This window comes from Sardina pilchardus, chromosome 17, assembly GCF_963854185.1.
Source record: "Sardina pilchardus chromosome 17, fSarPil1.1, whole genome shotgun sequence".
NCBI classification, from domain to species: Eukaryota; Metazoa; Chordata; class Actinopteri; order Clupeiformes; family Clupeidae; genus Sardina; species Sardina pilchardus.
Window position 1 is genome coordinate 4,049,461 of NC_085010.1, and position 17,805 is coordinate 4,067,265.

The following is a 17,805-nucleotide window of genomic DNA, read 5'->3' on the forward strand; positions in this document are numbered from 1 at the left end:
ACATTATGTTGTGGGGATGTTTCTTTTCAGCAGGAACTGGGCAATTGGTCAGGATAGAAGGGAAAATGGATGCTGCCAAGTACACCCACATTCTTAAGGAAAACCTGCGTCCCTCTCCTAGACAGCTGAGGATGGGGAGGTCATTCGCCTTCCAACACGACAATAATCTTAAACATACTGCCAAAAGAACAAAGCAGTGGCTTAAGGATAGGATGGTGAATATCCTTGAGTGGCAAAGTCAGAGCCCTGACTTAAATCCTATAGAAAATCTGTGGATTGACTTGAAGAGAGCAGTCTATCGCCATTCCCTACAGAATTTGACTAAATTTTAACATTTCTGTACGGAAAATTGGGCAAATATTCCCCTATCTAGGTGTGCAAAGCTATAATACAGACATATCCAAACAGATTGATGGCTGTAATGAAAGCAAAAGGAAGCTTTACAAAGTATTAAGTCAGGGGTATGATGACTTTTCCAACCTTGTTATTCTAGTTTTTCATTTTTTATTAATTTTCAGAACTGTTTACTTTTTTTTCATTATTTTGATGTTGTACAGCTAAATTTGTTAATAAAACTGGAAAAGATTTTTTTTAAAATGGGTTTTGATTTCAGGCTGTAAGACAAAAAAAGTAACTATTTCAAAAGGGTATGATGACTTTCTATAGGCACTGTATATATATATGTCAACACAACTGATGAATCAAAACCCTGAATATACTCAACCCGGAGCGGGAGGCACCAAGAGATGGAGTCGAGAGAAGAAAAAAAAAATATGGCCCACCCTTAAAAGCCAGGCTACATTTGTGTTCAGACTAAACAGTTGTCATCTGTTACGTTTTATTTGAAAGAATGCTTTGTTCTCTGCTTGATGCTTATTTTACCGCTCACAGGAGCACTTGCATAGCATTTTCCCTAAACCGCCAACCTCTAGGTATCAAATTTCACTTCAAAAATAACACGTTGCTCTGAGAAAATACACATACATAATTCATTTCCAAACAAAGGGCTTTCACTATATCTCCGAGAAGAAAATATCACAGCTCACAGACGTGCACTATCAAAACCTCTATTGAGCACTCTTAAGCAGAGTGACAGTGGGATCCTGTTTCTCTCCGCAGACGTCTCCACACGTCAGGCTGGAGGAGTTTAGGTAGTTTTATAGGCAGTAAGCATCAGCTGGTAGGGCAGCTTTAGACAAGGCCATAATAATGGTGCTGAGTGCAGGCTTGTTGATTCCATCCTCCTCCTCCTCAAGCTCGGATGGCTGGCTTAGTAACGGCCGGAGTAGATGATGTCGCATAACGTTGGGTGATGCTATGATGCTATAGTTGTTGGAGTGTAGGCTTACATGTCGTATTGTATGGGGCTACGGTAGGGACGCTGTGGGGGCCGGTCCACTGGGCCGCTCACAGCTCGCTCTTGCTGGAGGAGGGGGCCTCTGCGGCGGCTGCCCCGGCGCTCGAGGCTGCGGCCGCGTCCTTTGGCTGGAAGCCCAGCGAAGCCGAGTTGATGCAGTAGCGCTTCCCTGTCGGCCGCGGCCCATCGTCAAATAGGTGTCCCAGGTGAGCGCCACACTATAGTGACATGCCACAAACAAACAAACAAACAGATGGGTGAGTGAAGCACAAGGGTGAATGTTGGTTTGGTATCTATAGTGAGAGCAGAGACGGGGGGGTGGGGGGGGGCTCACCTGACTACAGGTGGTCTCCACGCGGTGCATGCCGTAGGAGAAGTCATCTGTGACGCTTATGGACTCCTTCTTAATATGATCAAAGAAGGATGGCCATCCTGTAATGGAAGTATAAACAAGCGCTTTCATGGGCCCAGAATGCAAGAAAGTAAACAAATGACAGTTCTAGAGCAGCATGTCCTTGCCTGGTCAAATAAATAGACCACTACAAATGACTATCATGTTTAGCACATTCTTGCACTTTTAACGAGCGTGCCTTCAGTATGTAGAAATGTCAAAAACCCACTGAACCCCTGTGTGTACGCACTATGGTGTTCAGTGGGTGGCAGGTCTGGGATAAAGAAGCTCTTTGCGCCAGTCTGCTCCAAACACAGCTACCTGAGCCCACATGCTGCTGGCGCTGAGCTACACATGCTCAAGTATGCCTGATAACGCCAAACCTGCAGGCCTGCCAGGACATTCCCACCTGAATATATTGGCATGTACAGAACTCTCTCTGAATGTGTGTGTGTGTGTGTGTGTGTGTGTGTGTGTGTGTGTTCTCTTGCTGCAGGAATGTGAGCACACAGTGGATGGATTCCCCTTGATACTTCTTGGCTGCTTCCTCAGGTTTTCAGCATTCAGTCTCTAGGACAAGCTCCCCATTCTCCGGTGCTGCCAAGCCACTGCTGAAGGTTTATTTTTGTAGTTCATTCCAGCTAGACGCCCAGTCACACCCCCCTCAAGCTTCCCTTTCATTTCTTAAGGAGATCCCTGCCTTCCTCATAATTAAAGAGTGAGACGCAGCCATGAACTTCATTAAACATAAAACACATTCACTGCAGAGAGACAGGACTGAGGGGGTATGAACGCTGGCCCAGTAAGAGAAAAGGAATCTCCAAATATAATAAAAACACACACACACATGGTACTGGAACTCAGAAAGGCACAATGCACTGGCAAACTGGCACACTCACAAATCACAAGTCCCAGTCACAAGTGAATCACTAATGTTAGACATTGATTTTGTGTCCCATTTCATCTCCTTTCACTATAAAGACAGAGCAGCTCTGCTAATTAACCCTTGACAGACCCTCCTTGCCCAAACACACAAACTCTCCTGCGTGGTTTCCAGAGCAAAGCTCGTAAAACACGGGAGGTCAGAGACGGCCGGCGTAATCCTGAGCGCCGCAAAACTGTATTTGCGTTCACTCCTCGTCCTTTCATCCTGCTGACCCCCCCGACCCTGCAGAGGTCAGCGAGGCCCAGAAATCCCCTAAGAGCACTCATGGGTGGTCCCGCTGGTCACGTCCTCCTCCTTAGCCGGAGGGCCTGGGGGGAGTAGCGGAGCGCCGGGACACTCGGAGAGAGGCTCGCCGCATCTCAGGCTTAGCCCACAGACCTGGGACAAGTGCGCCATGTTCCTGGATTAGATGGAGATCATATGGCACCCAACAGAGAGTGGGGGAGAGGCGGAGGATGTGTGCGCATACTGTACATGTTGTTGCAATAAGGACTTAACAGGACCTGCATGACTGCACACAGCCTAGTGGACATGTCTAAAAACAAGGGGGACCAGTTTGGAGGGGAGCGTTCATTTGAGGGTTCATTATTTCACTGCTGGGCGTGTTTCAAGCAGAGGACTTCCACGGGCAGACATCGTTATGGACAATCTGTGAATTCTGGAGACACAGATTCATACTGATTTTATTCAAAGCAAAAAAATCCATTTCAGCAGATGGCTTGCTATTTCAGTGCAAACTGTACCAGTTAAAATGTTACTGCCTTGTAAAAGACATTGTGGAACCGAAAATTGCTACATTCCTTGTTTTATCATCACATGGTGGTCGATAGCAAACCTTAGCAACAAATAGCAACAAATCCCTGAGCACAAAAGCTGCAGGCCAGGTTGGATTACATCATACCACATCCCAAAATATGTCCACATGGCTTCCTTGGAGAGAAAAAAAGAAACAGGCCAAAGATATGTAAACCAATACGAGTGAAAAGAATTCCTGACCCTGTTGGCCACCTAGCCCTCACACACATCCCAGTTCTCCTCTGCCTTGGAAACCTCATTCAAAATATGCGCAAAAACCCAAAGTTATTTAGGAAACAAGGCACGGACGAGATGGGAGGCTCACAAATAAACAAGAAAAAGGTTCCTACTTATTTTCTGGCTTGTCTTGCCTTTAACCCGGCATCTTAGACACCAATAACATGTTTGGTGTTCATTTTTATGCAGTGCCATATACTTGTAACTGTTTTTGTCCAAAGGCATGTCAGTGCACATCTGCCAAGGTTTAATACATGTCTACATACAGGTGTGCTATACTGGATGACTGAATGCACCGTGGCATGTAATAGTTTGGGCAGCCCTGGCAAAAATGTATGTTACTGGGTGAAGTGGGAAGAAGACGAACTCTCTAAAGGAGAATTAAGTTAAAGATACACATTGCTTCCAACATCTGAAGCAAGATTAGTGTACTATTTATCTTTTGCACAATTTTGGAGTTGAGAATTTGAGAAAAAGGAAAGGAGTGCCGAGCAAAAAAGCTTTTTCAGGTAGCCATTTGCTTAGTTTGCATTACAATTGGCAAAGAAAATGACAATTACCATAGAAATGGCAATTAACAGGACCGATAGCAGTCAGGGTGAGGTATGCTCATAAAATTACTAGAAAGGCACATACAAACTCCTATCTGACTACAAAAGACTCTCCGGTAGTTTTGGCAGACTCTGGAGTGGGGAAGCACTTGTTCTACTATGCAGTGACAAATATAGCATTTACACATGAATCATCAGAAGAAAATGTTTTCTGTGTCCTCACCACAAACTTTGGAATCAGGCTTGTGGCCTGATTAAGCATTTTTAGCTGCAATGAACAAAGGTATGTCTGGAGAAAAAAAAATAGGTGCCTAATTTCACAAAAACAGCTCTGCTGTTCTGTTCAGCACAGTGGTAGATTGGTCATGCTCATGGCTTGTGTTGCATGGGGAATATTTCACTTTCAAAGAATAATGGGTTCAATTATACTAGCAATTTCTGGAAGCAAACATCACACTGTGCGTAAAAAAAAACTCAAGATGAAAAGATGGTTTCTAGGATAATGATCAAAAAACACACTGCACAATCTACCATTGACTATTTCAAGAAGTGCAAGGTCTACTATGGCCCTCCCATCCCTCTAAACATCAGCGAAAATCTATGGACAATGCTGATCACAATGCTTCAGTAATTGATTTTCAGTCACAGTTTGAAGTATATCTACAAATGGCTTTTATAAATGGAGTTAGAGCATTGAAAAATAATCTGAATTTTGTACCCTAAATATTTAAACAGAGTTAAACAGTTTTAAAATGACTGAAATGTGATGTTTTGTGAAGATCACACAAGTTGGCTCTCCTCTAGACTCTCTGTGGCACTCTGGAGAAGCAGCAGACGACCACCCCAGCACCAGCAGCACTCCCCTACCCCTGCTCCGCACCCAGCCCCTCCAGAAAAATAAAACCCTCTGGCCTGAGCCGTCTCTCTCCCCCCTCTGTTCCCCCTGGCGCTCCCAAACTGAGGGAGGGGATGGTTGGCCACAACTACAAAGCCACAGAATTCCACTCAGGAACAGGAAATTCTCCAAGGAGCACAAGAATCCTATGACTCAGAGCAGGAGCATCCCGGCGGATGGTTACCACACCGTGCGGCGCGGCGCGGCACAGCGCGGCTCTAGGGCTGCGAGGCGACAGCGCGGGGCCCGAGCGGACACCCGTGCGGCCAAGAAAAAATGTTTTCGAGCGAAAACAGGAAACGGAGTCGGCACGAGTCTGGTAAGCACGGGGGCAGTGTCTGTGTTCCTAGAAGTTTGGCTCGTGTCAGTGCGGGGGTGGGGGAAACATGAAACAGAAAAAAACACTCATAAAAACAACACAGGCAAAATCCTCCAGCAGAGTTCCCCAAAGCATCTGATACTAGATAAATGACATAATTATAACAATGGCAGATCTTTTTGCAGTACCAAAGGACTGGGTCAACTGTGCTTTGATTTGAGTGGTTGCAGACATATATGCATATGACATTCATATTCCTTTCACACACAGTAAACTTATCATGGCTGCTGGAAAGAGATTTAAAGCATTCACAACAGCTTTTGCACATGGCATAGTTTCAAGCTAACTCAACACTAAAACTCTTTGATATACCAGAGTATGAGTCCAATGGGATTGAAGTGCTCGATATAGCGGTCTGATGAATGAGCATTAACATGTGACAACTTCACAGAGACAATGCCTCTCAGCCAGGGGTAACCAGCATACTGTCTTTAGACAGAAAAAAAAATGGGAGCATTTTGTTCTTCTCTTTAAGAAAGCAGAGGATTCTTTCTCTTCAATTTTTAATTAAAGTCTTGAATGCATCAAGTACTGTCTCTTTGGTATGACTGCAAAACAGATCAATGAGATACTCACTGTGCCGACACATGCATGCTCACTCACACACACACACACACACACACACACACACACACACACACACACACACACACACACACACACACACACACACACACACACACACACACACACACACACACACACACACACACACACACACACACACACACACACACAGATAAGTGGAGCTTCCAGGCAAGTTGACAAACTATCAATGAAGAACTTTCATGTCCATTAAATGATTAATGCATTTGCTCATTTTTGATTGCAAAGTTTTGCTTCATAAAAAGCCTCAAAGCCATGGGAGCCCTCCAGCAAAACAGACACACTCACACACACACAAAGAAAACAGACACCCACACAAAAACAGACACGCGCACACACATGCACAGGTATGTGCACACAACCACACACACACACACCCCTCCAATGCAGCCCTTTCCATTTCCTGATCCCTGTATTTACGTGGGTCAGATAGTCGGTGCCACTCGGAGAGGGAACTGTTTAGTCAGGCGAGGGCAGGGCAGGCCGGCGTGATGCATCAGGGCTGTCAGTGGCGGCCTGCAGCACACAGGAGACGCCTGGAGAAGACCTCCGTCACCCAGCACACCAGCTCACCCCTCACGCCACGCCACGGGCTCACCACCACGCTCCGCTCAGCACACCCTCCACCATCACACACACACACACACACACACACACCATCACACACACACACACACACACACCATCACACACACACCATCACACACACCATCACACACACACCCTCCACCATCACACACACACACACACACACACCATCACACACACACCATCACACACACACACACACTATCACACACACACACCATCACACACACACACACCATCACACACACACACACACCATCACACACACCATCACACACACACACACACACTATCACACACACACACACACCATCACACACAAACAGACCTGAGCATGAGCACACACACACACACAAACACAGACACGCGCACACACATAGACACACAACCCCTTGGTGTGTTTTTAACCGATTTTTGTCTTCCCCACCATGTCCATGTTAATTATGGGATTTACATTTAGGAGGTTTGTAGAACAAAAAAGAGAAGCACTTCTCTGATTTAAAACTCTTGTACTATACCCTAAATAATCCTCAATATTGGATTTATATTAATTAACAGTGTTTTTGTATTGAGTACTGCACCAGAGTGGATCCTTCACACGGCATATACATTACCAAAGTAGTTTATAAATAGACTGTTAATTCTCTACTTGTAGCCTAAATAGAAAACTAGAACCGTTTCCTTGGGTTGCAGAGGTCAACCTCGGCAATTACTTACTGAGTGACTCTTGCTTGTGTCTATTTTTAACCCTGACATCACACATAGCTCTGTGAAGTTATTCCCTAATTGCAAAGAAAGATGCATTTGCAATCCTGTTTGATGTCAAAAACCTGCACAATTAAGAGAGCAAGACATTCCAGCGGATTACAACTGACAGATCCCCAGCGTTTACAGCCAATAAACTAATCACAGAGGAAGAGATAGCCTTCATTAAAATAACTTTGGGGAAATATTTTAAGCTCCTTAAGTCACGGTCGCTATTTTGTGTTAGTGGTGTAATTCACAGATTGATTAATAAGCATGGAGGCCTTTTTTGCCCACTCTGAGCGGCCATTAGACAGCTGACCGGGTACACACTCATCCCTGCAATCAACCAGAAAGGGGCCGCGGGGTCAAGCTGTCTACTCACCCAAGTCAAAAAGAAAGGGAATGAAAGAGGGAGAGAGAGAGAGAGAGAGAGAGAGAGAGAGAGCTGTCTGGCTTATGTGTAGTATAAACTGTATGTGGTCTCAGTCCATTACCTCCACCTTGGGAGCAGATGCAACAGCTATGACTGCATTTCGACTCAGACTTTCACCAAAGGGGCAGACAATAACATGGACATGTTTGCCGAGTCGACTAATGCCGTAATTTCCACAGATGATTTTACTTTACTGATTCAGATAATCAAAGAGAGGCATGTGTCTGCCTACCAAGAATGTTACCCCATCTTTCCCCCTCCTGTGGGCACCTCCCACAGACGGGAGAAGGCGCTCTCTTCCTACATGAGCCCGGAGACTAGTGGAGTTTAGCAACAGATGCTAATTTAGCTTCTTTAGTATCTTTACATTGACAGACACACGTTTTCATACATGCACAAGCACACACTTGTATCTGAGAGGAATGAAGTCACGAGTCCCCAGAGCCAGTCTCAGCGCTGGAGGATGATCTACAGCAGAAATACTGGCTTCTCTGCAATCACATGTCATATGGATGTAATCTGTTTGAATTAGTTTCCATAAGCCGAGGAGCAGAGGGTTTACATACCTGATCCCGAGTCAAATTTCTTATCTGACCTGCAATGCATCAAAAATAAAGAGGTTTCAAAAAGCCATCCTGTTTGAATGCACAGCTATAAATGGCAATAAATGACCATGACTCAGAATCAATATTTCCTGTTTGGCTAGAAGAAACAGAAACTTCAATTTCAATTGAAGCACATTGTGTGTGTGTGTGTGTGTGTGTGTGTTCTGGGGGACTCAGACCATAGTGAACTGTCTGTCAAAAGGGCCTGTATCCCTGGGGTGTTTCATTTTCCTCCATATTTTTTGGCCCCTTGAGAGGTGAGAGGGGGTAAAAAAAAGAGAGAAATGCGGAAGATATCTGGCGCACAATAAGCGGGCAATTTGTGCGCTCTTACAGCAGGAGAGTGGAGAGGTGGTGGGGGGGCGGCGGGGGAGAAAAACACACGTCTCCTCTGGGAGCGGCGAGCCTAAGATATGGGCTAACGGCGGCCGTAAATTCAGCCCCCTTTGAAGCTCTCCAGCGAGCTGTGGGAAAATTGCGACCTGGTAATCGCTCCTGAGATGGGCCTGACGTGCTGTCAGGTGGAGTTAACCCTCCCCGCATTGGCGCAGAGCGGAGCGAACCACAGCTGGGCCGGAACCTACTGGGCCGGGCTGGGCTGGGCTGGGCCGGGCCGCGTGGAGGAGAGACCCCCGCTTGAACCAATTAGGGAGCTGAGGAGAGCGGGACAGTCGCTCGGGGAGTGGGCCCACACTCTCTGATCTCCAGATTCAAGAGGAGAAGGTACGTGCACCCCCCAACTCCCCTCCACATACACACATACACACACACACACACATACGGAGCTGTAGCACCTCTCCCCTGGAGCGCCTGAGACCAGTGTGGTGGTCAATCATTTGCTGACCCCAGTGCAATGTGTAACAGGATGATTGCATCCGGTTCCCCGGCGGAGCCGTTTCAGTGCCACCTTGTGACGCCCGCGGAGCACATACTGTAGCTAAGGCATTATGTGTGCAAACTACAGCTTCAATGGCAGGCCCAGCTATATGGAGGGCATGAAGAGGTTCCTGTGCGTGTGCTGAGGGGCCGTTGGACTCACGCGAAGAGCGGGGCGCCACAGACGATGCAGGTGTAGGTCCCCTCCTCTTTGCTGTGGGCGTACTCTCCAGTGAAGGCACTAAAGACAAGTGAGAGAGAGCAGAAACACCCTAGTCAACTCATTTGAATGGACATCCAGGAACACTTTTAGGACCTTAGTTGCTTGTATATTATCATTACTGTAACTAGACTCCTGTTATTGTAAAAGAACATACAGAATCCTTTAGCAGCATTACATTTATCCACATAAGACTCCCATCCAACAAGACTATCATTTGTTTTTCGGGCACTCTTGGTGCACAGAGGGCACCAACCCCACTCATTTGAATGGAGCTACGCCTTGAGTACCAGCGCGGACGTCAGCGGCCAGTGTCCTGATATATCTGGAGGAGAGGGACCCTGAGGCGGCCGACCGCAGGCCTGTACATAAACAAGCCCACTCCAACTGGCGCAGATAGGGAGAGGAGGCCAAAGCGCTGTGAGCCACAAGCAAACACCAGCGGGAAGTCATGCGGAAGGCCCAGCCTTTAGCGAGGGCAGGGGCTGCTCCGGCGGCCGCCAGCGCGCTTAGGGCCAGTCGCTGGGCATTTTTCACATTCCTCCTGCCAATGAGCCGATAAATGCCTTTCCCACGTGTGCACGACCACAGCCAGGGAGTCGGGAGGGGAGTCACAGAGTTCTCTCTCATTTGGGGCTAACCGCACTTTTCCCACTGCCACTGGCACGCTCGAGTCGCCCCTCGGCCCACCGGCAGCCCGGCGCACCGCGCAAAAAAAAACGCCACGGCTTGAACCGGGGTGGAAATTTCAAGGTCTTTTACGGTGCCAGTGGAAGTGAATAGGGTGCTTGTTTACCCCCAAATAAAAAGAACAGCCAATATGCACAACAACATTTTACGACGGGCGTTTTTAAAAGGAGGACCAGGGAACGGCGAGAGTGGATTTTTTAGCTTGTTGGAAAGCCTTGGACATGAAAGGCAGAGAGAGAGAGAGAGAGAGAGAGAGAGAGGGTGGCAGAGTCAGGCTAGGGCTCCGGACCTCTCTGTTCCTTTCTCCTGGGTGACATGGTACTGCTCGGGCGTCAGTCTCTTCCTCAGATCCTCCTTGGGGAAGGTGACCGGCCACGTCTTCTTGCTGCGGCATGTTCCTGTACGGGAAGATTTCACAGCGAGAGTTACGTAGCGACAGCGGCTCATGGGAACACACACTCTCTCAAACTCAAATACAAACACACACACAGACACACACACACACACACACACACACACTTCATATAGCAGTGCTAAAGTGCAATGTTCAGGGTTTCTCACACAGTGGTCTTCCAGGCAAGAGTCAATATGAAGCATGGACAAAAAAGCACTGACAAATACAAGCAAGGTCACACAATAAACCCACAAAGGCATTTCTTAAAATAAATAAATAAATAAACATACCATAAATCTAAATTAAAAGGTGCATTTTGCAAGGCTTAAAGATAATAATAAGAAGCACTCTTTGACATTGCATGTTCATCCCCAAGCAGTGCGTGTACTTGTGCGCCAACAAACAAGCCTATATGTGAGCCAGAACTCCTTTTGAAAGATATCTGCTTGCCTGCGGTGTGCTATGGCAACCATGATAATATCAAAGGGTATTACTGCACACTCATTTTGGATATGTATTGGCTGGTTGGCAAAACTCAGTTCTGAAAGCCTGATATTGACTCCTGTCTGGGTGGGGGTGTATAATTGCACTGCTCAGTCCTACAACTGCCAAGATGCCTACAAGCCTGTGTAGAGAGGGGGAGATGTGCTACAGCCAAAGAACTCAGCAAGGAGCAGTTCAAGACAATTTAGTGGGATAGATTGTAGATCTCTCAACACTGTGATGATAGGACACAGGAGCAGCAATGTTATCCAGACCGCTGCTTCTGCTGTTGCAATCACTCCATGGTTAGGAAACACTTTCAGTTCTTGCTGTGACAATGCTGACCTCTAGTGACAAAACTGTGGAGGTGCTCAAATGTTCCACAAGGGGGCAGTGTGTGTTAGCAGAGACAAATTCACTGCACAGACAAAGCCACTGTAACTGTCTGTCAACCAAAAGCGATTAGGAGGTGAGAACATTTCTGAGACATCGCTGGAAGGGCTCTTAGTTGTGAGGGATTTCAGGAGTCATTCAGTTAAACAGTGTCATTTTAAAACTGAGTACGTTGCTGGTGAATCTATGTGAGGAATAATGCCATTTGGCAACAGAATGAAATAGCACAGAAGTTCTTTTCCTTATACAATTCACTCCTGCAGTATTTAGAAAATCACCTTTGAACCTTATGTACAGACATCTGTTACAGATTGTGAGCGAGTACTTTCTTAATGGCCCTTGCTCATTTGAACTTGTCAAATGGGCTTAATCTTGGCGCTGCCTTGGTTTCACCCATTTCCTTCTTAAGCTCTACTCACCCACTAAGAGTAGAACAGCACAAGGTGAAAGGCTCTGTTTAAATGACGACTGTTTATAGATTACAATGAGAAATTATAATTAGTTATCATTTTACTATACTACTACTGAAGGCATGTCAAAATGCACTTCACACTTCGGACACACATTACATCGAGTAATCGGTTTGAATACCTCGGTGTTCCAGCGGTTATGTAATGCTGAATAATCCTCACTGCATTAGGGAGAAAGTTAGAGGGAACTGGGGTGTGCATGCAAGCTCTTTTTAGAAAGCAAATGTTGTGTTAGTGTTAGTCCAGAAGCACCAGAGATCTCCAGCGGGCAGAACAGAGAATGAGACGCCCAAACCTGAGGAGGCGGCAGCAGCAGGGAAACACCACACCGCACCACACATCTACTGAGGCTCTGAGGAGAGTGGAGGGTGGACCGTCCACTTACTGCCGTTGGCCTGAATCAATCATTGGTTTGAGGCAATAAAATTGACTGATAACTGAATAAAGGTCTGATCTGAAGAAATTGACCCAATTGAATTGACACTTCTACAACAACTGGAATAAAGCTTCTTTTTTAGATGTTTACTCATCATTGAGAGGTATGGGTTACTTTGGGTAGTGTTTCCCTGCAGATGACCAATCAAACAGCAACTCCAGCAAAACAAAAAGACAGAAATACACTCTTGTGCTCACACAGGGAGGTGTGTATTAGAGCTCGGAAAAGCAGCGCAGAGCCCGCTCACACGCACACACACACAAACGCGCACACACACACACAGAGCATCCAGTGGACCTGAGGGGAGCCCGCAGGATTTGAGAGCCACGGGCTGGCTCTTGGTCACCAGGTGCAGCAGATTGAATCCTGACATCGCTGCTGCTGTTGCTGCTGCTGTTGCTGCTGCTGTTGCTATGGACAGAGAGCGCAATGACACGCGCCCACAAAACACCCCACTGGGGGGCGCTGCTGCTCACGCTACAACACAAACAGAGGCAAGGCAGAGGAAGGAGAGAAAAACACAACACAGGTCAATACAGCGGTCAGTTACAAAGACAGACATGAAGGGAGGCCAATCCATCTGTGCGGCACAGTGGACTTGGCCAATGACATTCATGCAGGGGCGGGGTTTAAGATGACATGGTCATGATGGGACAGGAGAGAGCTGGAGGAGAGCAATCGGTATGACAACACAGGCAACCCAATGGAACACCACATATTAGAGGCTTTTCCCAAGTTCCCATGGGAATGGTAAGGAGATTGGAGGTAGATTAGATTGATTGGGTACATAGGGTTGAGTAATTTGTTAAAATGAGTTAGAGGAGAGGAATTATTAGAGAAATGTTAAGAGTGATTAACTGATTAACTGACCGATAATCAGGCCCGATATAAAACTGATTTTCTTACCGATTACATTCTCCATCACAATAAACATTTTAATGAGACAGCAGGAAACTGCAGCGCAATGTTTGTATGTGACTGGTCTGTACCTCTGATGTAACAGACAAACTGAACGAACGTCTAACTGCTCAAAGTTGCCCTAATCCACCTTTGACACAGCAGATGAAATAATTGTGATAGACAGTGAACATGAATATTTGACTAAAGGGTTGCATGAAATGGGGGCTGTGCGCACAACACAAAAGACAACCACAGAACAGGGCATGCTCGCGTGTCAGTGTTGTTGACGACCGTAAGGTGATCCCGTCTCGCTCCCATGCCCGTTTCATCCATTCAACGCAGCACCTGTTGACATGGCTGCAGGCTGGGGGATAAAGCAGCTGGTGTGGCTAACGTACGCCAGGAAAGCAGGAAACTCCAGACTTGACTTCTCCAATGAACACTGATGTAGTTGAAAAGACTGCACCAGAAGCACTTCAATTTGTCATCTCATTCCAAATGGGTTGTGCACCAACCAACACCAACATGAATATAACTTTGGCTAGCCAGTCTGGAGTTGTCCATCTCATGCCAATGGCTTTATGCTCTACATCACAGGCTATGTGAAGGACTGACCAGAGCGCTCATAGCACCCCCCACCCATCCACCCATAAGCACCCCCTGTTCTAGTAGCCCGTGGTTACAGTACCTAGCGCAGCAGTGGGCAGAGCCAGGAGACGCCCGGCGGCCTTACAGGAGCTCCGGCAGTGCCTGAGGGCCACGGGGGCCATGGGGACCATGCATCTGAGGAGAGAGGCTGCCATCCAGGCCTAGGGACCGTGAAGAGCTATGGGGCAGAGAGGGGGCAGGGAGTGGGGGGCAGCGTCACTCGCAAGTGTGGAGGGGGATAAGGGGGAACAATGAGGACTGGTGGTTGTGTGTGTGTGTGTGTGTGTGTGTGTGCACATGTGAGAGAGAGGGAGACAAGGAAGTGTGTGTGTGTGTGTGTGTGTGTGTATGTGAGAGAGAGAGAGAGAGAGAGGGAGGGAGAGAGGCAGAAAAAAGAGAGAGAGAATGGGAACAAGTGTAGAAATGTGACTCTATGTCAAGTGTTGAGGTCTAATAAGAGGCCGGTTAGATTACATGAAGTGGGACCTTTTAGAGCATGGATGGTGGAAGCGCCAGTAGTTGTTAGTAATACAGAGCATCATCAGACAGCCTCGCAATTCAGAGGGTATTTTTTCCCAAGAGTTTCCCTATGATACCTGACAAAACAAATGAAGCTTCACCAGCCATGAACCTGAGCACAGGACTTCACTCCTCACATTTCTTATAGTCGTGTTATGGCAAGCAAAAAACAGGTTTATAAAAGAGACGTCACTCTTGCTTACCATACATCACAACTAAAATGAATCTTCAACAAAATATAATATGCCACACACTTAGAATAAAACTACAATTACAACAACAAGTCATGTACAGTATGTAGTCAGATCAATTGAGTATAATGCATTTTTCTCTTCTCTGAATGCCTGTCCTTCATCTAAACATTCAGGTGCAGATCTGCATTACCAAGCCAAGGCTAAATCAATGTATCTGTAGAGAGGGCTGTGAGTGAGGCATGTTTTAAAAATAAATATCAGAGGTCCACTGGTATTTATAAATAGCTTAGGCAGACCGTCTGCTACTTCCTGCTATGTCATACTGGATTAGAGCATTTTTCCCAAACAGTAATCTTAAAAGAGACTGTTACCAGCTCACTCTCTCGCTCTCTCTGTATAGGGCTTTTTCTTTATTATATACCAAAACCACAGTCAGATATGTTTTATCTACCACTGCTGGATATACAGCTCTCTTGTGAAACAGGACCTCATGCTGAATCAAAGGCAAAACAATCTTCAGTAAATGGTCAATTACATTTCACCTTGACTAAATGATCTCTAGTAACCGATACTACTGACATTTTCTATAAACACTGACATCAAACCAGTTGAGGAAAAAGTGCCTTCACTTGTATTTATTGGTCTTCAGACCTTAACGTAATTCTGAAACCCTTCAACCTCACTGTGGGTCTGATAGTCAACACAACTTCACACAAATGCTCTTGCACGTGTTGTGTTGCTTTGAAATATACCATGAAACTAAATATATTGCAGCAAAACATAAACACCTACACCCACAGCACTCCTGATAGCCTTGGTAGCAGCAAACAAAATGCCTGCAAAAGCTGTTTCTTTGTGTTAGCTAATATAATCCTTTAATCTATTGGGCAAGCATGGCAGGAGATTCCAATTGTGAGATATACTTGAGCGTGTAGAACAGTTTACAGACACCTGAATCTGAATTTAGGCCTACTTAATGGGGTAAAGAGGCATATCACCACACATTTGCATTAAAGACACTAAACAAGTTAAGAATGATGTCACAAAGACATTATCACATTGACTTATTTCAATATAACAATAAAATGTTTGTTTATCAGTGGATATAAACAAAAAGAAATGGATCAGCCTTTATGGCACATCTAAGAGCCTCATGCTGATTTTCATACTGCCATATAAGGCAATTTCAGAACATAGCCTACTTGTAATCTGTAAATAAATAAAAAAAAAAACTAGGCCCAATTCAGTAAGGTATGGACTGGGAAAACCGAAATCCCAGTAGAAGCTCCGTAGAGTGATTCATTGCCATGTTAACTGGAGAACATTTTAATAATCAGACAACAACAATAACCAATAGTGATAGCTGATAAACAGCACATTTGCAGGCCAACTATTTCACACATGCAGGCTAAATATTCTATTATCATTAATCCCATAGATTTGGGTAGAATTCCAGCTGGGCCTTGCCTTTGAGCTGTGTTGGATAACTAACTAAAAGATTTTTGGATTTCAGATCATACATCCCATTAGGGCAGTGTGAAGTGGACACAATTCAGGGTGAAAAGCAGCTTTTGTTTAAGACAATAGACACCATTACAACATAGAGAATGAGACAACCTCAGCTCTTTGCTGTTGGCACTAGAATGGTCGGTCAGTCGTTGACAGATGGGCACACAGCAGCACTTCCAACCTCACACAAAACATAGCCTACACAAGGCTACATGATGCTTACAGCCCAAATCACCCTGTTTGATTATGGAGAATGCAATGTGCTTATTAACAACTGTCTACTGTAAGCCTATGTGGTTGTCAGTTCTATAATTACAAGGCTGATTGACTTTTTTCGCTAACAGACTACTTGGTTAAAAATCAGACGACTTGGTTAAAATAGGATTAATGCAATGCAAATGATTTTAATGAGTTAGGGACCAATGATGAATATTTTTTCCAGAGTCCAAATGACAGTGGAGTAGGCGACTACGTTGATGTAGCCTAGCTAAGAGTCTATTAATAATGCCTTATGGCAAGTGTCCTCAAAGACCTCTTGCATACGACCATGGCGCACAGTCACAAACATAACCTATTTCGCTAGGTTAGAAGAACTCCGATTTGCCTCTATTTACATCTTGCAATGAAGTGTCAGGTTTTGAAACAATGTTTCCAACCATAATGTTACATTCGAGAGGGGTAAGAAACAACCAGTGCGCCATATTGAAACGTAACCCAATATTTGTGACGGGACTATAGTGACTTTGCGTAAAGCTAGGGTCAACTGTCTAGTGTCTACTCCGACTCTTGTTTAACCCACCGACTATGTAGGATATTTCACCAAGCATACAAGCACAAAACTGCAATATTTACTCACTAGTTGTTATGTGGGTAGGCTACATGCTACGCTGCCTTTAAAAGAATGACGAAGGACAAATATTACCTTATCACTTTCTCGCCATCATTGACTCTAATGACGGCTATTTCGCATAGTATGTCATAGGCTATATTTCCTATAAACTAAACAGAATCTTCACACTAATACATGTGTCACAGAAAATAATAGGACCGCTTACATAGCCTAAGAAGAGAGTAGCCTAAATTGTCAATTAAAGTAGTCCATACAGTCATGTAAAGCATGTTTGGAGGAAAATTATACATACCGAGTAAAAACTGAAATAATATGATATAACTGAAGAAAGAAGAGTGTCTGGCAATTCTGAGCCGGTGCATTGGACGCTGAAACGGGTATGCTCTGTAAACGCTGGTTTGTGTACTTCTTAGGTAATGACAAGTGGGAAAGTGCATTATGGGAAATTCCTCCGTCCGCCCAAACAATCTCCAAATATGTCCAAGAGGGTCAGCCTCCATAGACAGCCAGTCAAATTGCCGTGCAGAGTTCTTTGGGAGAAAAATGTCTAGATAGAACATTTAAGATTTGTATCACTGAAACTGTAAACTATACCACACCGGACAGCACAGAATCCCAAACGCTTTCTCTGAGGTCTCTCTGAACCACTCAACTCAGAGAAGCACACATTTCCAACCATTCTTTTTCCTACGA

General features: G+C 45.4%; 1 protein-coding gene across 4 annotated transcripts; it reads right to left on the minus strand.

Moving 5' to 3' along the window:
- Positions 1-656: 656 nt before the first annotated feature.
- On the minus strand, positions 657-17,613 carry msrb3 (methionine sulfoxide reductase B3). Of its 4 annotated transcripts, XM_062518697.1 has the most exons (8): positions 17,405-17,596; positions 14,081-14,218; positions 12,790-12,969; positions 10,606-10,714; positions 9,570-9,647; positions 8,492-8,520; positions 1,692-1,789; positions 657-1,575 (listed from the first exon to the last, which is right to left on the minus strand). In XM_062518697.1, exons 3-8 carry the CDS (start codon positions 12,863-12,865, stop codon positions 1,408-1,410), a joined length of 558 nt encoding a protein of 185 aa, XP_062374681.1. In that variant the 5' UTR covers positions 12,866-12,969; positions 14,081-14,218; positions 17,405-17,596; the 3' UTR covers positions 657-1,407. The 4 variants fall into 4 exon arrangements, with proteins under 4 accessions (XP_062374681.1, XP_062374679.1, XP_062374680.1 ...); XM_062518695.1 differs by lacking the exon at positions 12,790-12,969 and having other exon boundaries at positions 17,405-17,595; XM_062518696.1 differs by lacking the exon at positions 14,081-14,218 and having other exon boundaries at positions 17,405-17,593.
- Between the last annotated feature and the right edge of the window lie 192 nt (positions 17,614-17,805).

Excerpts from the sequence above, each read along its gene's own strand:
- msrb3 (XM_062518693.1), bottom strand. The coding sequence starts at position 17,612 with ATGGAGGCTGACCCTCTTGGACATATTTGGAGATTGTTTGGGCGGACG. Across the intron at positions 1,790-8,491 it reads GAAATTTGACTCGGGATCAG|GATGGCCATCCTTCTTTGAT; the intron begins GTATGTAAACCC and ends CTTCCATTACAG. Across the intron at positions 1,576-1,691 it reads TGGAGACCACCTGTAGTCAG|TGTGGCGCTCACCTGGGACA; the intron begins GTGAGCCCCCCC and ends ATGTCACTATAG.